This window comes from Mesoplodon densirostris, chromosome 1, assembly GCF_025265405.1.
Source record: "Mesoplodon densirostris isolate mMesDen1 chromosome 1, mMesDen1 primary haplotype, whole genome shotgun sequence".
In the NCBI taxonomy this organism is placed as follows: domain Eukaryota; kingdom Metazoa; phylum Chordata; class Mammalia; order Artiodactyla; family Ziphiidae; genus Mesoplodon; species Mesoplodon densirostris.
Window position 1 is genome coordinate 38,495,159 of NC_082661.1, and position 26,761 is coordinate 38,521,919.

At 40.6% G+C, this 26,761-nt stretch overlaps 1 protein-coding gene across 1 annotated transcript; it reads left to right on the plus strand.

The window, feature by feature from the left end:
* The first annotated feature begins 1,196 nt into the window (after positions 1–1,196).
* On the plus strand, positions 1,197–24,783 carry SLC16A12 (solute carrier family 16 member 12). Its single transcript, XM_060115233.1, is given in 6 exon segments — positions 1,197–1,399; positions 13,598–13,701; positions 16,286–16,429; positions 18,061–18,640; positions 21,071–21,330; positions 24,521–24,783. Coding segments are annotated over 6 exon segments (1,554 nt in total).
* Positions 24,784–26,761: the final 1,978 nt, after the last annotated feature.

Below are 26,761 nucleotides of genomic sequence, written 5' to 3' on the forward strand. Positions count from 1 at the left end.
GTTCGAGCCCCGGTCCGGGAAGATCCCACACGCTGTGGAGCAACTAAGCCCATGCACCACAACTACTGAGCCTGCGCTCTAGAGCCCGCGAGCCACAACTACTGAGCCCGTGCACCACAACTACCGAAGCCCACATGCCCTGGAGCCTCTGCACCACAACTACTGAAGCCACTGCAATGAGAAGCACACGCACCGCAATGAAGAGTAGCCCCTGCTTGCCACAACTAGAGAAAGCCCACACACAGCAACGAAGACCCAGTGCAGCCAAAAATAAATAAAATAAATAAGTTTATTTTTTTAAAAAAGGAATTAAATGGAGAGTTGTAACGGGAGGTAGCAAATAATCCTTTTTTTCCCCATCCCTCTTTGCTACCTTATTTAGTTGTATTGAATTATTATGTGCTAGCTTCTGGGCTTTCTATTCTGTTTCACTTATTTTTCATTCTCTTCTTGCTTCAATTTTTTCCATCTAAGAATTATAGCATTCTTGGTCAGAAAGGCCAATGCAGTTACCGTCAGAATCATTCAGTATAATAATTAAGACATAGCCTAAGCTGTTGTAACAGAAAGACTCCAGAATGGAGAGCCTCAAATAAAGCTGAGGCTTATTTACCTTTGGCGTAACAGTGAGGGGTGTGTGAAGTCAGGAGCTGGAGAGGCACCTCTTCCCCACAGAGTCGTTTGAGGACCCAGGCTCCTTCTGTTCTGTAGCTCTACCAGCCCCTAGGGCGATGTCTGGGCCTGTGTGGTAGGAACTGTCTCATCCCCACATCCACATTCCAGTCTATGGGAAAGGAGGTGGTGGAAGTCTTAAGAAAGTGCCTTTGCCTTTGAGCTGAGGAACCCGAAGTGGCATGTATTATTTTGCTCATATCCCTTTAGTCTAGACTAAACCACGTTGCCACATCTACCTTCAAGGTATGGTATCCAAACTGTCGTCATGGATTTGGCTAAAAGTCGAGAAGATCTGTTATTAAAAAAAGAAGGGGGGAGAGGTTCCAAGGACAACTAATGGTCTTTGCACCAGGCCAGTATTCATAGTTAACGAATAATCATATTTAACAGGAAAGTAATAATCATTTTCTCCAAGTGAAAAACTATCTTTGGATATGACAATAAAATACAACTATGTCCTGATTTTTGGTTTTAGATGGCCAGTAACCCATGTTCCAGGTAGCACTCTATGCCAGTCTTGAATGCCAACAGGAAATCACTGGACAGCAGACCCTTCCAAGATCATAACTGGGCTGTTGGAATAACTTGGAAAAGAAGAAAAAAGAACTGAAACCATGGCAAAAGTAAATAGAGCTCGGTCTACGTCCCCACCGGATGGAGGGTGGGGCTGGATGATTGTGGCTGGCTGTTTTCTTGTTACCATCTGCACCCGGGCAGTAACCAGGTAGGTGGGACTTTCTTCTCGATTTATTATCAGATGACCTGGCTTGTCTTTTTTTCTAAGTCGGCTTCATTCTAGTTCTGAACCTGTCATTGTGAAAATATATGTGTAAATATATGCTTTGTTCGTGTGTGTGCATTTCCTTTGACTGCTCGGATATCTTTTTCTTCGCAAGGAATGTGATTTTTTGACACTTAAAAGTCATGGATAGTGGTCTCTTATAATCTCTGACACATAAACCTGGAGTGTTAGGACATTTTTCAGCTAAATATTATGGCTATGCCAGACATTTCTTTTCACAAGCAGCTCATCCCACAAAGGACAAATATATAAGCTCAAAATAGTCCTTGAAAACCTCTCAGCTCACCGGAATACTGAGCCGTTGGAAGCTTAAAGCCTAGAGTTTAAATTCTTTTGCTTCATTTTGCACTTGGCTGTGGTAGTGGAGGCTGATTTCTAGGTTGAAGGAGAGAAAGAGCATAAATACAGGGATTCTCTCATCTCATTTGGTCATGTTTCCTCTTTTCCTTTTACCCAAGGGGATAGCCTTGACTATACTTAAGTTAAACGTGCGTACACTGAGATGCATTCATCTCATTTACATTTGGAATAAAGCCACACTTGAAATCTGTATGTGCTAGCTCTCTCCTCTAGAGGTGCCTTCATTCAAATTGAACTCTGTTGCTCTTCTCTGGCAACACTCCCTTGGCAGCCGAAGAAACTGATTTGCACTACATAACTTCACTTGATGGCATCATCAATAAAAGCATCGATGTTCCACCCATAGCAAATAGATAATGCGGGAAAGAAGCAGGATGTTTGTTTTTTGCTACAATAAGGATTCGTTGATCATGTGTCAAAATAAACTGTAGATTTGTTTAAAATAATATGATGGTTGAGTCTGATTTTTCTCCCGTCTAGATTATGGATCTTGTGTTCTGGGAGTGAGGAGGTCATAGAGTTAAAAGGCATCTCTTTCATCTTGGTTCTTACATGTGGAAGCTTTCATCATTCCCATGAGAGGAAAGTTCTGGAAGTGAGCTTAGTGCTTTTATAAGAAGGGCAGCTGGGAACCAGAAAAGAGGATGGTGGCTGGCAGCAAAGGCCTGTTTTCAGAGGTTCCTGGGAGAGGCTGAGAGGAGGATACCTAGGCTCAGAGGAGAAAAGGGTGACACACCAGGAAGCAGCCAAGAGAACTGGAGACAGAGACAAGGAAAGCAGCCTGCACGGTGATTTGTCAATTCAGAGGATCAGTGCCTACTGGGCAGTTAATTCTTTTTCCAGTTTTATTGAGAACTAATTGACATTCATCGCTATATAATTTCAAGGCACACAGCATGATTTTTTTTATTGAAGTATAGTTGATTTACAGTGTTGTGTTAGTTTCTGGTGTTACAGCAAAGAGGTTCAATTTTTTTTATGTGTGTGTGTGTGTGTGTGTATATATATATATAACTGAATATATATATTCTTTTCCATTTTGGTTTATTACAGAATATTGAATTTAGTTCCATGTGCTATACATTAGGACCTTGTTATCTATCTATTTTATGTATAATAGTTTGTAAGCATGATGATTTGATTTACATATACTATAGGTTCAGCTAACATCCGTCTTCTCATATAACTACAATAAAAAGGAAAGAAAAGAAAAAAGAAAAAAACTTTTCTCTTCATGATGAGAACTCCTAGGATTTATTCTCTTAACAACTTTCCTATATATCATACAACAGTGTTAGCTGTAGTCATCATATTGTTCATGACATCCCTAGTACTTATTTATCTTATAACTGGAAGTTTGTATTTTTTGACCACCTTCCTCCAATTCCCTTCCCCTCCCCACCCCCTGCCTTGGTAACCATAAGTCTGATCTCTTTTTATAAGTGCTTGGTTGTTGCTTTAAATTCCACATATATTTAAGATTATACAGTATTTGTCTTTCTCTCTCTAACTTATTTCACTTAGCAGAATGCCTTCAAAGTCTGTTCATATTATTGCAAATGGTAGGATTTCCTCGTTTTTTCTGGCTGAATAATATTCCATTGTATATACATACCACACCTTCTTTATCTATTCATCCATCTGTGTCTTGGCTATTAAAAATCATGCTGCTGGGCCTCCCTGGTGGCGCAGTGGTTAAGAGTCCGCCTGCCGATGCAGGGGATACGGGTTCGTGCCCCGGTCTGGGAGGATCCCATATGCCGCGGAGCGGCTGGGCCCGTGAGCCATGGCCGCTGGGCCTGCGCGTCCGGAGCCTGTGCGTCCGGAGCCTGTGCTCCGCAACGGGGGAGGCCACAACAGTGAGAGGCCCGCATACAGCAAAAAGAAAAAAAAAAAAAAAAAAAAAAAATCATGCTGCTATGAGCATGGGGGTGCAGATATCTTTTCTAGTTAGTGCTTTCATTTTCTTTGGATCTATTCCCAACAGTGGAATATCTGGATCACATGGTAGTTCTATTTTTATCCCTACTCTTTTCTATGGTGGCTGTACCAATTTACAATCCCATCAACAGTGCATAAGCGTTCCCTTTTCTCTGCATCCATACCAGCATTTGTTATCTCTTATCTTTTTAATGATGACTGTTTTAACAGGTGTGAGGTAATAATAGCTCATTGTGGTTTTAACTTGCATTTCCCTAACAACTAGTGACGTTGAGCATCTTTTCATGTACCTGTTGGTCTTTAGTATATCTTCTTTGAAGAAATGTCTATTTAGGTCCTTTGCTCATTTTTTAAATTGGGTTATTTGTTTTTTTACTATTGAGTTGTGTGCATTCTTTGTGTGTTTTGGATATTAACCCTTTATCAGATATGTGGTTTGCAAATATTTTTTCCCATTCTTTTCACTTTGTTGATGGTTTCTTTTGCTGTGCAGAAGCTCTTTAGTTTGATGTAGTCCTGCTTGTTTATTTTTTTTATTTTGTTACTTGTGTTTTAGGTGACATATCCAAAAAATCATTACCAAGACCCATGTTGAGGAACTTTATTCCTATGTTTTCTTCTAGTAGTTTCATAGTTTTGGGTCTTACATTTAATCCTTAAATCCATTTCAAGGTAATTTTTGTGAGTGGTCTAAAATATGGGTCTAGTTTTATTCTTTTACATGTGAATATCCAATTATCTCCGCACTATTTACTGAAGAGACTGTCTTTTCTCCATTGAATATTCTTGGCTCCCTTTTCAAACATTAGTTGATGCTTAGGTTTATTTCTGGGTTCTCAGTTCTGTTCCACTGGTTTATTTGTCTGTTTTTATGCCAGTACCAAACTGTTTTGATGACTACAGCTTTATATTATAGTTAGAAATCAGGAAGTGTGATACCTCTTTCTTAGGATTTCTTTAGCTATTTAGGGTCATTTGTGGTTCCATATACATTTTAAGAGTGTTTTATCCACGTCTGTAAAAAATGCCATTGGATTCTTGATAGGAATTGCATTGAATATATAGATGGCTTTTGATAGTGTTGACATTTTAATAATGTTAATTCTTCCAGTCCACAAACATGGGATATCTTTCCATTTATTTGTGTCTTCTTCAGTTTCTTTCACTGATGTCTTGTAGTTTTCAGCATAGAGATCTTTCATGCCCTTAGTTAAATTTACTGTATTTGATGCTATTGTAAATGGGATCAATTTCTTTATTTCTTTTTCAGAAATTTTATTGTTAGTGTGTACAAACACTACTGATTTTTGTATGTTAATTTTATATCTGGCAACTTACTGAGTTCATTGATTAGACCTAAGAGCCTTTTGGTTGTGTCTTTAGGATTTTCTAGATATAAAATCATATCATCTGCAAATAGAGACAATTTTATTTCTTCCTTTACAATTCTAATACCTTTTATTAATTTTTCTTGCCTTATTGCCAAGGCTAGGACTTCTAGGACTATGTTGAATAGGTGTGATGAGAGTGGCCATCCTTGTCTTATTCCTCATTTTAGAAGAAAATCTTTCAGCCTTTTACCATTGAGCATGATATTAGCTGTGGGCTTGTGACTTATGGCTTTATTATGCTGAGATATGTTCCTTCCATGCCTAATTTGTTAAGAGTTTTTATCATAAATGGATGTTGAATTTTGTCAAATGCTTTTTCTGTGTCTATTGAGATGATCATACAATTCATTTCTTTCATTCTATTAATATGATGTGTCACACTGATTGATTTGTGTATGTTGAACCATCCTTGCATCCCAGGAATAAATTCCACTTGAACCTGGTGAATGATCCTCTTAATATGCTGCCAATTCAGTTTGCTAGTATTTTATTGAGAATTTTTACATCTGTACTCATCAGGAATATTGGCCTGTAGTTTTCTTTTCTAGTAGTGTCCTTTTCTGGTTTTGGTATTAGGATAATGCTGGTCTCATAAAATGAGTTTGGGAGTGCTCCCTTCTCTTTGATTTAAATAATATGCTTAAAAGTTAAACCATACATCTGGAAGGTAAAAATTCAAACAATATAGAAACATATAAGATAAAGCCTTTTTCTCCTCACTTCCTGAATCCCTGTTTCACTGCCTAAAGTTAATCTCATAAATAGTTTCTTGAGATCTGTCCAGAAATTTTTAAAAAAACCTTATGTCCATATATGAAGCATGTTCTTTTCATTTACACCAATGGGATCATATTATACACACTGTTTTGAACTTCTTTTTTTTTTGCTTAATAATATCTTTTGGAAATATTTCCATATCAGCACATATGGCTCTACCTCACTGAAAGGTAGGTGCTTAAAATTTCACCATATGGATGTTTCCATAATTTATTTAAAACATTTTTTTGATGGACATTTATATTGCTTGCTGGGTTTTGCTTTACAGACAATGCTACCATTTATAATCCAGGGCATTTAAAAATCATATTTCACTCTTACCTTGTAACTGATGATGCTTCCTTACACATAAAATTTCTATAAGCTTAAAGTTGTGCAGGCTATTAAAGTAGTCATTCTTATTTATTTACTCCCTCTGTTTGTTAATGTGCATTGCTTGCATATTTTTTCTTCAAGACATCTTGTTACCAAACACATTATCTATGTTAAGAATCATATTTCAGGACTTCCCTCGTGGCACAGTGGTTAAGAATCCGCCTGCCAATGCAGGGGACATAGGTTTGAGCCCTGGTCTGGGACGATCCGACATGCCGCAGAGCAACTAAGCCCATGTGCCACAGCTAGTGAGCCTTCGCTCTAGAGCCCATGAGCCACAACTACTGAGCCCATGTGCCACAACTACTGAAGCCCATGTGCCTAGAGCCTGTACTCCACAACAAGAGAAGCCACCGCAATGAGAAGCCCTCATACCACAATGAAGAGTAGCCCCTGCTCGCTGCAGCTAGAGAAAACCCGCACACTGCAGCGAAGACCGAATGCAGCCAAAAATAAATAAATAAATAAATTTATATAAAAGAAAGAATCATATTTCCTAGTGTAATTACATGACATTCTATTAGTAAATTGATGAATTGAAGTTGATACTTGCAAAACAACACTTATTTTAAATGTTTAAAGAAAACCCCCAGCTCTGAGACCTATTTTTCTCTAAGTCTTCTGGGTCTAAATTAACTTAATTGCAATAGATGTCTAGAATCCTGTGGAACTGTGGAGCTCTTTTAACAGCAGCTGAATTCCTGTAAATAATTGCTAATGTTAGCTGAGCACTTACTCTGTGCTTGTTGGCATTATTCCAAGCACTCTTCATTGATTAAGTCATTTAATCCTTATAATAACACACAGAGGTTGAATAATGTATCCAAAGTCACACGGTGAGTAAGTGGCAGTGCTTTTACCCACTGGGCTACACTGCCCAGTGGATTACTTACTGCATTGACTTAGTGGATAACTTCATCAACCAGAAAAAAGTCTTTACCAAATATCAGATGTTGTCAGCCTCCAACTCTACCAGGGAAGAATTTTATAGCAGAGTGACAAGATAGAGACAGCAAGTATGTTGACCTCTTGAGAGAAAGCATCTTTGAGAACATGGTAACAAACAACACTTGGGTGATATTATGAACAAAACCTGTCAACCCCTGAAGGATGTTCAGAGTTGTTCGCTATTGCAGCATGATCTAATCCACTCTGACTGATACAGTCATGCTTCCCCAAATGCTTAATTTATAGATGAGGAAACCAAGACCCTGAGGGATTAAGAAGCTTCATCAAAACTCTCAGTTATTCAGCACAGGAATCAGAGATCAGAACCGAGTTCTCCTGACATCTGTCAGATGCACAAATATTCCAAGGGACAACAAAAATAATTTCTAAAGTGAGAAGCTCATGTGCTCCCAATAAAATTTGTTTGCTTTAAGGTCATGCCTGTGTTTAGAAGGCATAAATCATGAAACTTTACCATTTGAAAACTTCCACAGTCCTTTCCTTTTGGAGAACAAATTAAAATACAATAATTCTTCCCATATTTCATAAAAGTCACAGTCATTCAGAAGCATGTGGGACTTCCCTGGTGGCACAGTGGTTAAGAATCCACCTGCCAGTGCAAGGGATACGGGTTTGAGCCCTGGTCCGGGATGATCCCACATGCCGCGGAGCAACTAAGCCCATGTGCCACAACTAGTGAGCCTTCGCTCTAGAGCCCATGAGCCACAACTACTGAGCCCACATGCTACAACTACTGAAGCCCACGCGCCTAGAGCCTGTGCTCCACAACAAGAGAAGCCACTGCAATGAGAAGGCCGCGCACCGCAACGAAGAGTAGCCCCTGCTCACCGCAACTAGAGAAAGTATACACGCGGCAACAAAGACCCAACACAGCCAAAAATAAATAAATAAATAAATTTATATATTAAAAAAAGAAGCATATGTATGTGGTTATTAAATTTTACCTATGACAAGCCTACTCACATGTTTGGGCAAGAATCTCAGGTGTTACTTCTGAATCTTACATACCTACAGTTTGATATGACTAGTCAAATCAGTTGGAAAAAACCCATCAAACAGAAAACAAAACAACAGAACAAGGTAAAAAAACTCACAAGAAATAAACATAGTCCCACAAGTATTAAACCCCCCAAAACAATTTAGTGGAGAGAAGAGATTATGATTTACAACACCAAAATATCTTATTATCATTTGGGGTGCTTTCCTCTTAGTTGTCCTATGTTCTTCCACATTTCCAACTTCTGCATCTCTCTTTTACTAATTCTTTCTCTCAGCTTATAAACTCAGATTCTTCACACCTCTACTGTACCGTATCTAGCCACGTGCTCCTACATAGCTGCCATCCGTTCTTCCTCTTCCTTTCTCATTCACGTTCTTGAAGTTGCTACTCAACCATTTCACTTCTTTATCTTCCAGTCACTTCTCTAGCAACTCTCAGCCTGCCTTCCCTCCTAATTTCCTTCCTTTCATACCTTGAACCTTGAACAATGTTTAAGGAGCACCCCATACATGGAAGCTATGGTACTAGATATTTGGGATTCAATGCAAGATAAGACAGACATGGTCTTTGCTGTCACAGAGCAAGAGTCTAGTGGAGAATACAAACAAATGCAAAGAACATCGCCACACAGTGTGGTAAGGGTCCAGCATGTAGTGGAAATACTTAAGAAAGGTATCAAGCCCAGACTCAGGTAGTCAAGGAGGCCTTCCTGGAGGAGTTGACTATTACCTTGAGATTAAAAGAATGAGGGAGGCTGGGAGATCATCCTAGAAAAAAAAATGCTCAGAGGTGTGAAAAAGCATGTGTGGTATGTCAAAAGTTGTAGAAAGAAGTTCAGTCTCTCTGAAGTGAGGAATGCACCAGATGGGAAGAAAGGAGAGATGCTAAGAAGGACCAACTTATGCAGGGTCTCATAAGTCATGTTAAAAAGTTTGAAGCGGGCTTCCCTGGTGGCGCAGTGGTTGAGAGTCCGCCTGCCGATGCAGGGGACACAGGTTCGTGCCCCAGTCCGGGAAGATCCCACATGCCGCGGAGCGGTTAGGCCCATGAGCCATGGCCGCTGAGCCTGCACGTCCGGAGCTTGTGCTCCACAACGGGAGAGGCCACAACAGTGAGAGGCCTGCGTATCGCAAAAAAAAAAAAAAAAAAGTGTGAAGCATCAGGATCTGATTTGTGTTCTAGTGAGGAGGACACTTGGACCATGGAGTGTAGAATATACTGAAGGTAGCCAAGTGTGAATTCAGGAAAATCAGTTAGGAGGGTTTTGGCTGTAGTCCAGGAGAGAAGTGTTGTCATGAATGATAAATGATAAAGGCAATGGAGCTCCTTGGCAGCATTTGAAAGATATGTATAAGGTAGAATAAGCAGAATTTGATAGTTGATTAGATCAGTGGTCCTAAACAGGCTGACTTTGCTCTCCGGGGGGACCTTTGGCAGTGTCTGGAAACATTCTGAGCAGAGGCCAGTGACGCTGCTAAACATCCTGCAACGCACAGGACAGCCCCCAGGACAAAGAATTATCAGGTCCGAAATGTCAGTAGTGCTTCGATTGAGAAACCCTGGGCTAAGGATAACTTAACTATTTTGATACTGAGGCTATATCCAAGAAATCATTATTCACTTAAATCGAAGGCCTAGTGGTTAGGAGAAAATAATAGACTTTTTGTACTAGTCTAGCAATCTTTAGGATGTTAAGAAACATCGTAGAGTTTCCTGTTATTATTGTACCAAATTAAAACTAGTATAAGGCTGTTGCAGTTAACTCATGCTTTAGAAAAAGTTCTGCAATATTTTAATTAAATTTAAATTTATATACTCAGCCGGGTAGTTTATGTTATCATTCTCTGCATTTTCGTTGTGACTATGTTTCAGTACTCCAAACTCTGATATAATTATTAACCTAGCATCGGATCTACCATAGCACGTTGTCTGGTTTCTTAAATCAGTGGAAGGGGAAGGACAACTTTTTTTTTTTTTTTTTTTTCCATACGCGGGCCTCTCACTGTTGTGGCCTCTTCCATTACGGAGCACAGGCTCCGGATGCTCAGGCTCAGCGGCCATGGCTCACGGGCCCAGCCGCTCCGCGGCATGTGGGATCTTCCCGGACCGGGCCTGAACCCGTGTCCCTTGCATCGGCAGGTGGACTCTCAACCACTGCGCCACCAGGGAAGCCCGGAAGGACAACTTTTGATGTCCCTTTGATAGATATCATCCCATACAGTGCTCAGTGTGGAGGACAAGAACGGGACTCTGGTGAATACGGAGGTGTGCCATCCGGAGGGCCTCAGCTACAGGGTGAACATCAGCAGACAGCTTGCAGCTGTCAGTGTCCGCAGGGTCCCCCTCACCTGCACAGAGCTGCCTCTCCCGAGAGCTCGCCCCTCCAGCGGGGCCCATATCCAATGATTGACGGAGGGAGGTGCGTAAAGCCCCTCCCATTTCCCTGGGGATTGGCTGAGGCCTGTCAGGCCTACATCTGTTTGCCCAGCTCTCTCTGCCTAATCCTGCTCCCGAACTCTTCCTTCCACAAGTGTTGATCCCTCTCCGTACTCTGTACATCAAACTCCATCCCAATACCTTCTGGGACTTAGAATTTAGCACCCTATACCAGGGGTCTCCAACCCCCGGGCTGCAGACAGATACCAGCCCGCGGCCTGTTAGGAACAGGGCTGCGCAGCACGAGGTGAGCAGGGTGAGAGTGAGCGAAGCTTCATCTGCCGCTCCCCATCGCCCGCATTGCCTCCTGAGCTATTCCCCACCTCACCCCACCCCGCCCCCCTTCGTGGAAAATTTGTCTTCACGAAACCGGTCCCTGGTCCCTGGTGCCGAGAAGGTTGGGGGTCGCTGCCCTATACCGTCCCTTTTCTCTTTCTTATCACCAGGACTGGCAACATAATTACAGGGCCTGGTGCGAGATGAAAATGAAGGACCCCTTGATCAAAAGGCAGGAAAAAAAGGGCTGGTAAACGTACTAAAATGGGAAGCTTTTCCTTTTTCAGTGGTCTCAGTTTTTCACAGTGTTTAAAATTTACTATTTAGTGTTGTTCTGAGTAAAGAAAATGGAAATGTTAAATTAGTAGCACAAATCTGCCGTTCATCTTTATATTACCGGTAGCCCTACCTTTTACATTCCTTCTGTGTCATCATTTTCAGCATAAGCGATCAGCTAATCCAGAGAAGCAACATGAGTAAGAAAGGATCTGATAGGAATCCTTGGCCCTTTGTCTTTCTTAAAACACCATTGCCTTCTTCTGCATTTGAAGCAAGTTTTGGTTTGAAAGGAAAGCATGGTCTCTCTCACTCCCCTGTGCACATGCTCACTCAGCTGTAGGTGTAACACACTTACCTGGTACTCAGTCTGAGTCTTACTGGACTCCCACACAAGAGTCTACTGGAATTCTGTGCCCTGGGGCATCTCTAAGACTATGTGCAAATGGAAAAGCACAGAATTGCAGACTGAAGAATCCGGAGCTCTCTGCTCACATGCATGCTTCGTTGTCCCATTGGACTTCACTTACAGAATGCAAATTCAAAGATAAAATTATTAGGAATTTTAAGACAGTGACAGCTGAGTTAAACCAAGTTTAATGCTTCTGAGTGCCAGATTCTGTGCGACTGTGTAGGTTGTATGCCCATGAAGCTGGACCTTCATAACACAGCAGTCCTGATTCACCCTGATCCTCTTCCCCCTTCTTTAACTTTTCCATCACTCACTTTTACATCCAGCAGCAACTGGAGAGGAAAGAGAGAGTAAAAGAACAGGTTATTAGGGGCTGCTGAAGCATAATGAGTTGGAATGTGGTCCTATCCAAGGAGACAGATATCCTCCTATCTCATCTCCAAGCTGCAAGGCCTGAACTCTTTCCCTGCTATCACGGAGCTCTAAAAGCTTCCTGTCCTGAATTATCTGTGTGCGGTTCATTCCAAACTATTGCTTCTGGATCACTTATGTCTTGTTTTCCCTAAGTAATTAGCTATTTTTCAGCATAAAAATTTCTCTGTCTCTGTTTCTGTCTCTGTCTCTATATATACACCCCCATACATATGTATATACACACACACACATAAATTTCTGATTGTATAAGAAATCAGGTTCACTGTAAAATAATTGAAAATGCAGAATAAAGACCAAAAAATCATTTATAACCTCACCATGCACATATAATGACTGGATACATTTTGGTTTATATGCTTTCAGGCTTTTTCTAGTTACATGAAGTACATTTTTATAAAAATAAGCCCTTACTATATGAGCTATTTTGTAACTTACTTTTTTATTTAACTTTGTATTGTGAATTTATTTCCAAATCAATAAATACAAAGCAAATCATTTTTAATACCTAATAATATTTCATTTTATTGATGTGCTATAAGTTACTTAACCAGTCCCTTACTGACGGACATATATGCTGTTTACAATATTTGGCTATTATAAATAGTTCTCCAGAGTATATCCTTTTATGTGTATCTATTATTATTATCATCACCATCTGTTTATTAACTTTGCTTAAAACCTAGAAGTGAAATTGCTGGGTGATGTATAATACTTTATTGTCAAGTCTTAACTTGTATAACAACCTCTTAGAAGTTTCAGATGTTAGTGAAACAGTACGATGAGTAACAATCCATGTGTCTGACCTGTCATCTTTTCCATAAGACCTTCCCTACAGCAGTGATCTTCACATCCACTTGGTTTCAGCAGCCGCTCTAGTGGGTGAACACTTGTTTCTTTTTTTCTTTTCTTTCTTTCTTTCTTTCTTTATTTATTTATGGCTGCGCTGGGTCTTCGTTGCTGTGCATGCGCTTTCTCTAGTTGCAGCGAGCAGGGGCTACTCTTGGTTGCAGTGCATGGGCTTCTCACTACGGTGGCTTCTCTTGTTGCAGAGCATGGGCTCTAGGCACGTGGGATTCAGTAGTTGTGGCACACGGGCTCAGTAGTTGTGGCTCAAGGGCTCTAGAGCACAGGCTCAGTAGCTGTGGCTCACGCACTTAGTTACTCCTCTGCGTGTGGGATCTTCCTGGACCAGGGATCGAACCCGTGTCCCGTGCATTGGCAGGTGGATTCTTAACCACTGTGCCACCAGGGAAGTCCTAAACACTTGTTCTTATCCCTTAGAACATCCTAATGGTTAGCTTCTGATTTCCCACTTATTACAGGCCAGCAACGAACCATTGAAAAATCAATTAAAACCCCTGGAGACTGGAACAGACAATTGAACCAAAACTTGAAACTCTCAATCAAATACATGTTCATTCTTTTTGTTGTTGTTGTTGTTGGTATAAAATGCTTGCACTTTTTTTTTTCAGATGTATTTCAATTTTTTTTGTGGACTTCCAGACATACTTCTCTCAGGATTATGCACAGACAGCCTGGATCCATTCCATTGTAGACTGTGTGACCATGCTCTGTGGTGAGTATCTCCAGGGATAGATAATTACTGGCTAACCTTGATCTATACATGACAGTGACCTTCCACTGCCTTTGATGACCAGTTTTTCTGAGTAGAAGGGCTATGATTAAAAATTGGCTAAAACCATATAAAAAGAAAAGTATGATCCTGCCTTTAGCCAAACCCACCCAGACGTGCTTTTGCAGTTAGTATTCTTGGCTGATGTCAGATGGACCAGGTAGTGAATACAGTCAATTGGACACATACCTATAGAGATAGGGAACTGGGCAATCACAGTACTTGTCCTGATTTTGGACGCAGTTAACCGTACAGTATATGCTTGCTTTCTTCTGAATGCTGTGGTCCCCTCATTCTCCAGTCACATAAACAGCCATTGGAAAGCACCATGAGCCATTTCAATGTGATCTCCTTAAATGAGTGCCAACAATATGTGCATCACATCTCAAGTCTTGTTTTCATTCTCGTCCCTTCCCAGAAGGTTCAAAATTTGGCTCGTTTTTCATGCATCAATCTTCATTCTTAGAGAAGTATTGTAGAAAGATAGAATGGTGCAATCATGAGATAAGCACATTCACTACGGTTGTAGTTTTCATCAAGAGCCACACAGGTGCTACGTACGGTGTACAGAGTGTTCTCAAGATTCATGGAATCTCTCATTGATCTAAGGAAAAACTAACCTTGAGATTTTTCTTTTTAAAAATTTCCAACCCAAGTTATTAAATGAGTGCCATAGAAATGTTCTGCAATTGGGTCAAATCAAAATGATCTATTTGCAGACTAGACCTATTTCATCCTTTCATTTAGATGACTCCTGAGTATTTTAGAAAACTTCTCTCTTCAGGCCATGTCTTAGTGGCAAAAGAGAAATACTATATTATTTGGTATCATAAATAATGTCATCTATTCCATTCTAGGTACTGATTCATATTTATTTTTAGAAAAATGTACATAATCAGGAATTGGTTGATTTGTGCTGAAATGTATTTCCTTGGTTGGGAGGAATTTGAGTGCAATTCTAGGTTTCATGAGATGGCTAAGTTGATGCTACTGATAACCCTGGAAGGTCATAAGGGATCAAAAAAATCATATTTTCAGGTTTTCTTTCTAGCCTGTCTTTTTTATTTTAACCAGTAAGATGATCACTTGGTTTTCAGGGTCAGATGATTAGGCACAGCCTTTGTTGTGAGCATGCCAAGACAGCCATGTTTATCTTTCATGGAGGATACAGGTGACTCAGTTCTCTCACTGTTATCTTTTGGAGAATATTTATAATCCCTCAAAGAGGAAGAAATGACCTTCAGTGACCACAGTGGTCACAATGACCATGTGAGACATTGAGCTAAAAGCAGGGTCATGTTAGATGCAGAATATTTAAATTCTGCAGAATCACATCTGGGACACCCATTGGGGTCATATGTGCTCTATGATGAACAGAGAAGTGAACATTTTTCATTGAGTTTAGTATACATTTTGTCACTTTCCAATAGCCATAGCAGCATCAGTCTGAAGAATTAGATATATTTTCAGGAGATTTGCTCATTCCTATTCTCCAGAGGTTATATATGCAGCCAGCCACTATTCTAACTAGATGGGATATTAAGCTGATGACTGATTCTATCATGTACATTTGTGTCACACCCAATTTTAATCTGATCGATATCAAAATTATACTCCACAGATACCTAGAGAATTGGCTCTTCTGATCTTGTTACTAGGAGTTCTGGTGTCAGCGTGAATTATTCTTCAGAAAGAAATTCACATACATTCCTCACCCATCATCTCTGCCATCAGTCTGAGAGACCCAAGGAGCCAGAATAACAGGGTGAAATAACCCTGCACTCACTGTCAGGTTCCCTGAACTGTATAGTTCTTGGTGATCTTGAATATGTCATATTCCCCTGAGCTTCAATTTCTTTTTGGCCTCTTCCAGCTTTAATTATTAGTCTATAAGCCTGGAAGTTGGCACAATTCTGACACATTGTTAAACCACAAATAGAGTGAGGCCAACCAAAATATCATCATCTCATTTCCTAGATTTTCTGGGCTTTGATTCTCATCCACAGGGTTTCCAGAAGCCCGGAAACAGTGCCAGATTGTGAAATTTGTCTATGGTCTCTCTCCCTGGCCTTTTCCTGCATAACACTGCTGGCCATGCCATGTTGCCCACTTTCCTTCTCTACCATTTACCTGTCATAATTATTGTTAATTGTGTATGATCAATACTATATGAAACATACAAGGCACATCGCTATGCAAGTGACATGTAGTTTAAAGGAGCTGATTCACTGTTTAAAAAACACCACATAATCCTGGGATTATGGCTGTCATAGAATGGAGATGTGGAATGAGCCGTCCAGTGCCAGTCAGGAGCTGTGATCCTAATTCCGGCTTTGCTACTTATTCTCTCTGGGACCATGGACAAGTCACTTCCTCTCTCCTTGGTTTCCAAATCTGTAGAATGAGTGGGGCGGGCTCGAGGCTTTGAAGATGGATCATTCTCTGCTCTGCCAATGCAGCACCCACAGCCTTTCTGCAGTGTCCTCAAGGCCTTTGTGTTTGAACCTATTTATTATTGTTTTTGAAGCTCCACTTGGGAGTGTTGTCAGTAACCATTTTTCCTGTCAAGTGGGAATCATGCTGGGTGGCTTGCTTGCATCTACTGGTCTCATCCTGGGCTCATTTGCCACCAGTCTGAAGCATCTCTACCTCACTCTGGGAGTTCTTACAGGTAAGGGCACTTTGTACCACCCTTCTCACCCCACCCTATCCAGGGGTTGTCAAGCCCACCAACAGAGCAGTAATTCATAAAATATTCATTTTGTAAGGTGCATAATTTATCTTAATGTCTGCCTACCTAGCAGTTAAACCAAAGGGCTAGAAATGCAATGGACTGTCATACTGTAGTGAAAATGTATCACCACTTTAATTCAGCCACTTGACAACAGTGACTGCTGGCTTTCCCTTGGGCAGCCGTGTATGGCTGAGATTCTCCACTCAGAAGCAATGTGACATTAGCCAGAGCAACATAAATTTTCGGCAATGATCATTCTCCCAACATCTTTGCCAAGACATTGCAATACTGTCTGTGGTTGACCTGAGTTGCCCCTACTTTATAGTGAGTACCATTGTCCAATAAATGGGGTTTTACCATTTTAAAAAGAAAGCCCCTTGTGAATATTCTTACATTGCACATTTTCTTTTGATGTTATGGAAGTATCTTTAGAGAATGAAGCCCATAGAAAGAGAAGCAACTGATGTGCATTCCATAAATCACACTTACAGGGACTGCATAGGATCAAGGTGGGCTTGGCTGGTGGGACTAGAGTAGCGGTTTTCTGCCCCATCACTCAGAGGGGAGGGTAACACTAACTCTTGTCTGGGCCACAGGGTTAGCATGATCAGGCCAATAAAGGATATGATCTCATAGTAAGGTTATAAATCTAGCTCTGTCAGCTAAAAACGGCATCTGTCCCCTGTCATCCAAAGGGTCTGACTGCTAGGGTCCCCGTCATCCCAGTTTACCAGGAACTATCCTGGTCTTGGTGCTGAAAGCCTCACATCTGGGAAACCCCTCAGTCCAGGCAAATTGGGATCATTGCTCACTCTGCTCTGCAGATGGGAACAGGAGCTGAAGGTAGTTCTCCTTTTCCTTCCTTGACATTTAAATTCCAGGTTTAAAGCCCTTCAAATTTTCTTGACTTAAAAGGAATAGAAGTGGAAAATCTTGAAGAGGCTTTCTGCTGACTTTAAGGGATATTTTCAGGTGGCTATGTGTACATGCTATGTTCATGTATCAAATTGGCACAATGTTTCCTAATATGTGAGATTACTCTGGAGCTTTCACGGGGTCACAAATGCTATTTAAACCCAAAGTCCAGTGTGGTCCAGATTATCAGAGTTGTGTCTTCAGGGGCAGTGAAGAGTTGAAGTAAATCTCTGGATAATTTAAAAATACTTAAATTATCCAGAGATAATTTAATTTATTAAAATTAATTTTAATTTATTAAAAAAGAAGTGGTGGGGAGAATAAATTTCTTAGGTCAGTGTTATCCTGATTTTCTAGTTAATTCAAATTGAGCTTGTATAATCGTTTTTAAGTTCTTCATTTTATTTTGCATAAGTCATATTCCCTTAAGGCTTTTCTTCCTAAGAAGAAAGTCATATATATGCTATACTTTGCAAATTGTGGATGACTGGTGAGGGGAGACTCATTTTCAGCTTGGTGTAGAAAGCAGTTTTAAAAGGGTTTATTTGAAGGTCAGATTATCTTTATTCCAAATAGTATGATTCTGAGAAATGTTCTTTCAGTGGCTGTTCATGCCGCGCCACCAGCACTCATAGAGTTCTCTCTATCCTCAGGTCTTGGATTTGCACTTTGTTACTCTCCAGCTATTGCCATGGTTGGAAAGTATTTCAGCAGACGGAAAGCCCTTGCTTATGGGATCTCCATGTCGGGAAGTGGCATTGGCATTTTCATCCTGGCTCCTGTGGTTCAGCTCCTTATTGAACAATTTTCCTGGAGGGGAGCATTACTCATCCTTGGGGGTTTCGTTTTGAATCTCTGTGTTTGCGGCGCCTTGATGCGGCCAATTACTCTTAAAGATGACCAGACAACTTCAGAGCAGAACCATGTCTGTAGAACTGAGACACAAGGCTTTCAGCGGGTGTCTCCCTCTTCGACTTGGACTAAAGAATGGGTGCAGACCTGCCTCTGTGGCTCTTTGCAGCAGGAATACAATTTTTTACTGATGTCAGACTTTGTTGTATTGGCCATCTCTGTTCTATTTATGGCTTATGGCTGCAGCCCTCTCTTTGTGTACTTGGTGCCTTATGCTTTGAGTACTGGAGTGAGTCACCAGCAAGCTGCTTTTCTTATGTCCATACTTGGGGTGATTGACATTATTGGCAATATCACGTTCGGATGGCTAACCGACAGAAGGTAAAATCCATGAAACCGCCATTGATTCCCCACTAGGGACTTTAAACTTTGAGTTTCCCCTCATCACCTTACCCTCTAGAATACCTAGGTCTGAATAATGTTAACAGGTTTTTGATATCTGAAGGCAACTCCCTTGTTGGTTCTTCTAGGCAGAGGTCAGCAAACTTTTCTGTAAAGGGACAGACATTAAACAGACAAAGTCACATTGGCTTTGTGGGTCATATGATTCCAACTATCCAACTCTGCTGTTGTAACACAAAAGCAGCCATAGACAATATGTGATCGAGAGAGTGGCCATGTTCCAATAAGATTTATTTAATTTTAAATTAAAATTTTAATTTCTCATACAATTTTTCTCTCACAAACTTTTATTGTTCTTTTGATTTTTTCCAATCATTCAAAATTGGAAAAACCATTCTTAGTTCACAGTCCAAAAAATAAGTAGTGGGCTGAATTTGGCCATAGTTTGCTGACACCTGTTCTAGATTGTTTAGGATGTTGGGTACGTATAAATGGCAGAAGCGAAGTTCTGGTGACAGATTTAATTCCATTCTAATTCAAGTCAGTCCTCCGGTGAGACAACTTCTGTCTGGGCATTGTGGTTTTAGTTTCTTTTGAACCACCCCAGAGAGTGGCTGGCAATAGAGAGAGGAACAGACTCCAGTCCAGGCAGGAGGATCAGGTCAATAATAACACACTCTCTGTAGCCACGTATTTACTTATTGATTGATTGATTGATTTTTTTTTTCTATTTTTCTGTGGAACACGGGCCTCTCACTGTTGTGGCCTCTCCCGTTGCGGAGCACAAGCTCCGGACGCGCAGGCTCAGCAGCCATGGCTCACGGGCCCAGCCACTCCGCGGCATGTGGGATCTTCCCAGACCGGGGCACGAACCCGTGTCCCCTGCATCAGCAGGAGGACTCTCAACCACTGCACCACCAGGGAAGCCCTGTAGCCATGTATTTATATTTGACAGTGCAAATAGCAAATAGTTTCATTATGATTTTAGGCTTAAACCAAAGTTATAAGAAATCTACTGAGTAGTTTCTTCAGCTAATGCTAATCTGTTTGGATTGAAGAGAGCAAACTACTCATATTCTCCTAAATGATGGACTCTTCACACTTGAGCTATGACCTGGAAGAGCTATCATCCTATGGCTTCTCACACGTTATGTCTTTGGGAACTAATCAGGATCCAACTGCCATTATCCAGTATTGTGAATATAATATTTAGGATTAAATCCACATATTTAATGGTTAAGGAGTTGGTGGGAGAGCAAAGGATAACCATCTTTACAATCAAATAACTCAACAAGAAGTAGCCTGGTATAAGTCTGAGAGAGGGATCTCTAGTCTGAGATATACAAGACCTAAGTTCTTGTGCTGGCTCTGCCCCCTATTATCCCTGTGACCTAAAATCACCTAACCCTCAGATCCTCAAGGGTCTTCATCTGTAAAATGGGCCAGTTCAATATTTGCCTATGGACATTATAGCATTTTGTGAGGCTTAAATGAGATTGTGGGCAGAAAAACATTTGTAAAGCATAAATTGCTGGTGCTGATATTATACAGAGTCTTTAAAATAATTGGTCTCATAGATGGGTTTGGATCTACAAAGGGAAGTGTTCATGGAAGTACCACTGGGGAGGTCTTGAAATAAGACTTAGTCCTAATACAACACCTTCATAATCTCTGGCAAATCACCTTCATTTCTTCATATTATGGCTTCCTCTTTGTATAACCACTTGGGTTATTGAGCATATATGATGTGCCGGAGACTAACAGATGACACATCTGAAAGCATCTAATATGGTAGACTTCTAGAAATTATTAGTCTCAGGGCCTCCCTGGTGGCGCAGTGGTTGGGAGTCCGCCTGCCGATGCAGGGGATGCGGGTTCGTGCCCCGGTCTGGGAGGATCCCATGTGCCGCGGAGCGGCTGGGCCCGTGAGCCATGGCCGCTGGGCCTGCGCGTCCGGAGCCTGTGCTCCGCAACGGGAGAGGCCACAACAGTGAGAGGCCCACATACCGCAAAAAGAAAAAAAAAAAAAAATTATTAGTCTCCTGACACTCTATGTGTTATTTCACAACTATCCTTGAATAACACTATGAGATAGACAGCCCCCCCGTTTTATAGCTAAAGGAATTGAGGTTAGAGTTAGGCAGTTAGTAGGTGGTAGAATTGGATTCAAACTTCTATCTTTCTAATTTTAGAGCACAGGTTATTTTCTACCATACCATGCTTCCTGGGAAGATACATTCTTGCATTTGCATATACCAAAAGAAAGACAGGAAGACAACATAGAAAACACACAATGCGGAGGCCATCTCTATAAATAATTGCAGTGCTTACTGCTAACTGGGCATGGTTCTAGAGCTCTTTGATAGAACCTGTGCATACTGCACTCATTCTTGGTCTTCACATCCACAGGTGTCTGAAGAATTACCAGTATATTTGCTACCTCTTTGCCATCGGAATGGATGGGCTCTGCTACCTCTGCCTCCCAATGCTTCAAAGTCTCCCCCTGCTCATGCCTTTCGCTTGTACTTTTGGCTACTTTGATGGTGCCTATGTGACTCTGATCCCAGTAGTGACAGCAGAAATCGTGGGGACCACTTCTTTGTCATCAGCGCTTGGCGTGGTGTACTTCCTCCATGCAGTGCCGTATTTGGTGAGCCCACCCATTGCAGGTAAGTTTGCAGAGAGAACCCCCAATCACCTCTTCTCTGTCATATTGATGTAAAAACAGTGAACTCACACACACCCATGAAGATTGGAAGTAAGTTGGGAAGAGTGAAAGAGAAAGGGATGCCAGAGCCACCAAAACATCATGGTCTCACCTGCATCCTTGTTTTATAATCTTCTTCCAACTAACTGGGGGACCTTAGCATACTTGGAAAGAAAAAGTCCCAAATTAGGATCTTGATTCCATTCCACACTAATGATAGAAGGAATGGAATGAAGCAGCTGTTCAGACTTATAAATAAGTTGGGCACATTCAGAGGGAAGGCTGGCAGGAGAACAGAATTTCAGTAGGGAGGGCGGTAGGCGGTGAGGCTGAAATGATAAAGTGCGGGTGTCATAGTGGAATGTCTTGAGTGCCAGCCGAAGGAGTGGGGCCCTATATGCTTCAGAGAATATGGCTAGGCTAGTATTACAGCTTTTGTGCAAAGGGGTAGTATAGTAAAGAGTATATTTTAGAAAACGTGATCTAGCAATTGATCTGGTAACTTAAAGGAGAAACAGGATTTCATCCTAATAGTTCAAGAGCCATCTGATAAAGGCCTGAACTAGGGCTGCTGCAGCAGAAATGAGAATGAGCTCTGGGGCAAGGGGGAAATTTTGGGGAAAAAAATAAACTGAATTTAGCATGTGGGCATGAAGGAGGGAAAGAAGTCCAAGAAAACTTAGGAGATAATGGCATGTTTAAAAGAAATAAGGGGCCTCCCTGGTGGCGCAGTGGTTGAGAGTCCGCCTGCCGATGCAGGGGATACGGGTTCGTGCCCCGGTCTGGGAGGATCCCATGTGCCGCGGAGCGGCTGGGCCCGTGAGCCATGGCCGCTGAGCCTGCGCATCCGGAGCCTGTGCTCCGCAACGGGAGAGGCCACAACAGTGAGAGGCCCGCATACCGCAAAAAAAAAAAAAAAAAAAAAAAAAGAAATAAGGAAGCTGGAGAGAGTAGCTTTGCCAGAAAAATACTAAAAATTTAATGTTTAGACATATTCAGGTATCTGAAATACCCAATAAAATGCTCAATAGCGCTGTTTAAGGATGAAATCTGAGCATTTGAGGGAGGCCAGATTTGGATATACAGATTTGGGATTCAAGATAAAGCATCTAGAATGTTTTGTAAATGGTAAAATGATATAAAAATTAAAAACATAATTAAATAAGTAATTCAACAAATATGCATTGCATGCATTAAATAATTCAACAAGTACTTATTGCATGCATTAAACAAGTAATTCAACAAATCTTTATTGCCTGTGTACACCAGTACTGTGTTTGGCGCTGTCAGTATAGCAGCAAACAGGTCAGAACCCATGCCTTCTTGCTGGGGTGTGTGGTCTAGACCAGTGTCTCTCAGAATGAGGTCTTGGGGCCACCTGCATCAGAATCCCCTGGGACCCTTGTTAGAATGCAGACTCCTTGACCCTCCCTCTGTGATCTGGACCTTTGGGGGTGAGTTCCAGGAATCTACACTCTCAGCCAGTTTTCTTGTAATGCTTCTGTACACTAAGGATTGAGAATAATTGGTCCAGATTATTACCTGCCTAAATTAAAAACAAGAGTGAAGAAGTTCTCTGAAGATAGGCAGAAGAGAAATGAGCCAAACATTTGCTTAGAAGGAAGGGAGGGAATTTTTTGAAGAAGGCAGGATTTCTGCTTTAGCTGCTGTTATGAATACACCGTTCGGGTTATTTCTAAACTCCAGCAATTGCTAAAGCATCAAACCAAGGGAAACTGACTGCTTGATAGCTGCTGATGAAAATTCCTCATCAGTTTAAACTTCATGATAAAGGACTACATGTTTAGTGCTTCATTTTTGGAAAATGCCCCCAAAATGTTCCCACATCCTCCCTCCATAGCCACTTTTTTGTATTTACCAACCTTTAGGGACAGTGTAACTCTGTTAAAAAGTCATAGGACATAAATTGGGATTCCTGGATCCTTTTTTCAAACCATGGCCTTCATTTGGCAAATCAGACATTATACTCATTGCCAGGTACTAGAGGATTAGCGTGTGAGTTCCTATTTAATACTTCTCTTATTTAATTACTTTTAAGATAACTCTCTACTCAATCTCTTCCATTTTCTGCTACAAAAATGTACAAGCAAATCACATGATAACTAAAATATTTGAGAGTAGTTTGGATTGCAGGAAACTTTGGGCTTCTAACAATTTTTGCATGCCATTTTTGACTAATGGTTTTGAAGTAGGTGAGAGGAGAAATCATACACTTCTCTGGTGGATTTTCTTGGCCTATAAGTAAAGTTTGGAGGAATTTTTAAAAACCTTTTTAGAATTTGAAAAAGAATAGATACATGTATATGTATAACTGAATCACTTTGCTGTACACCTGAAATTAACACAACATTGTTAATCAACCATACTCCAATATAAAATAAAAATTTAAAAAACCTTTTTAATCACAAAATAATTTCCTGCCAAGGTCTAATTTTACCCCACTGAGTTTCTGATTATTGTGACCTATATTTTGCATATCATATACTCTGGTTCTCCTCAAAATTTAGAGCCGGAACAGATATTGTGGTTAATTTGTTGCAATAAGAGATTAAGAAAAAAAGCTGTGATTACAGAATTCTGCTTTCTGAAGTTTGCATTTTAAACTGTAAGATGGTCCAACGTTCTGATTTTCAGACTGGATGGGGTACGATGACTGGATCCAACAGAAAATTTGGATTCTGCTTTATCTAGAAGCGTGTTCTATTACTCAGGATAGTCAGTATATGGCTGCTGGGAATACTACTACTAGCATTCTGCACAATAACATTCTCTTAACACCCTAGATAAAGAAAGAATCCCATCATCAGTAATTTGAATGATGCTATTTTTATCTTTTCTACCGTATTTCATGGGATTAATAATAATAACTAATATTTATTGTGTGAATACTAAAAGTGTGACACTTCCAAGCACTTTACCTAATAACAACAATCCATTTTAGAAGTTTCCCTACAAAATAGAATGCATTTTTCGGTTGCTGCACAATACTTTTAGGACATCTGCTTTTTGTGTCAAAACTATAGCAGCGGTGCTAGCAATCTATTGTTATTATCTTCACAAATTATTAGATTTGAGAATGGGTAAATAATTGAATTTTCAACTCAATATCATTTTGCTGTTGCTTGTTACAGGATGGATTGTAGACACGACTGGCAGCTACACTGCAGCGTTTCTTCTCTGTGGATTTTCAATGATATTTAGTTCTGTGTTACTTGGCTTTGCTAGACTTGTAAAGAAGACGAGAAAAACCCAGCTGCAGTTCCTTGCCAAAGAATCAGATCCCAAGCTGCAGCTATGGACCAATGGATCGGTGGCTTATTCTGTAGCAAGAGAATTAGATCAGAAAGATGGGGAGTCTGTGGCTATAGCAATGCTTGGTTCCAGCCCCACATGATCAATGGCCTTGAGCCTGAATCTTCAGGGCTGAAAGAGGTGGGACCACTGTACTGTACATGTTTCTGAAGGATTTTATTTTGGCAGAAGTATTGCCTTCCAAGGAAATTTATCGTTTTATTAATATGTTTGTAATGGAAAAATAGCAAATAACAAAGCAAGCTGGACTGGCTCAGAGTTTCCCCATTTGGGATTTGTACTCACAATTGAACTCGCATCTTTTGGGCAATGAGCATCACACTATGGAGAATGTTAGGACATAGCTGATATAATTTGCTGTAAATAGAGGTAATTTCAAGGCACGACCAAAGCAGATGACACTGGGCGCAGCTTTGTTTCAAATTCTCTGCCCCTCCATCTTCCCTCCTCAGTTAGAAGGTAAACAGAAACATTAACATGTAGGTTTCTTTATGCTGTTCAGAGAAGGGGGTCCTGTATTAATCATTGCCTTTTGAAGAATCTAAAGTACTCTTCAACAACCTGTTTCCAATGCTAATGAGAAACTCCACTAGGAAGAAGGTTTGGCATCCTCACCTTCTACCACCACTGAAAGCTCTTTTCCTAAGACGAGGCACTTAACCTCCAACCAGACACTCACCTCTGTTGCTATCACATATAATACTTACTCTAAATTGAGTAGAACACACCAAGACCCATGGGCGATTTCTAAATCTTACCAGAAATTTTAACACTAATGCTTCCCTTTTTCTTTCCTTTAGAAATAAAGCATTTATTTAAACTGTAGTCAATTCCTGTTAGGAAAGGAAAAATGTTGGCAGCATTCCAACTGGGCAGGAATTGAATTCTTGAATCAGCAGGTCTCTGGTGAAAGTTTTCTTTTCAGATCAGATATTTAGGTTCATTACCCAAAACAGGACTTGGGAGTTTTGCCTGAAAAATATTATTCTAGAGATACTCTGAAGCTGAGATTCCTTTCTCCCTGAGTTAATTTTTGTTCCAATGTCCACTGCTCTTCATCTCTTTATAGATAATCATTAGTGGACCTTTTCAGCGGAATGAGAAGACTTCAAGGGTTAACCTCAGCATCATAGCCCTCCCACACATTGTAGCTTTGGTCAGGGGAGAGGGAGGACAAGGTTAAGAAGGCTAGTGGTGTGTTGTTTTGCAGTTTATAATCACATACCTTAACTCATTCGATTATAGTTTGCTCACTCCCAAGTACCCTACTTTCCTGTGGTGTGGGATAAAGTCTTCAGATTGAAGAGGGAGGGCATGGGGAGAGAAGAGAAAGGCCATATCCCCCAGCCTGTCTCCGACCATTTTAAGTCCTCTGAATTATAATCCTGAATCCCAAATCATGTTGCACCTGTAACACAGGGGCAAGTTATACAATTGAAAGGGGATTTTAATTATTCAAAAATTTAAAATCTGAACCTCAGGGAACTATTTTGACCCTGAAGGCCATTCAATCCACTGTCCCCCAAGAGATCTCACAAATGCCTTGCCAGGGGTGCTGAGAGAAAAAACACAGCCATGAGGAAGATCCAGGGTTGACTAAGCACATTCAGCAAGAGTCTTTGCCTATAACTGGATTATAAATATATATATAAAATTATATATTAATACATTGCTTTCCGAATGAAATGCTGACTTGATTTGACGTCAGAAAACTAGTATCTCATAGGTGTTTTCCAAAGAGAAAACAGGAATGTTTCCTGTTATATTTATACTTAGTTTGAGAATTTAGTTGTGAAACCACTTCCTTTGTCGTTTGCAATTTTAAAACAATATTTGGAAAATATCTGTAAACAGTCAAAGTTAAAATGAAGTTTTATGTGTTTGGAATAGCACTTTACACTAAATGTCATTTCTTGAATCTTCAAGCCTAAAGATTTTTTGAAATATAAAGAGTTATAAATATTCTTATACATATTTTTTCCTAGTGATGATCACAGTAAAATTTTGTTTATCTGGTTCTGTGATGTAAGTTCTCTAAAATATTATAAGTACTCATGAAA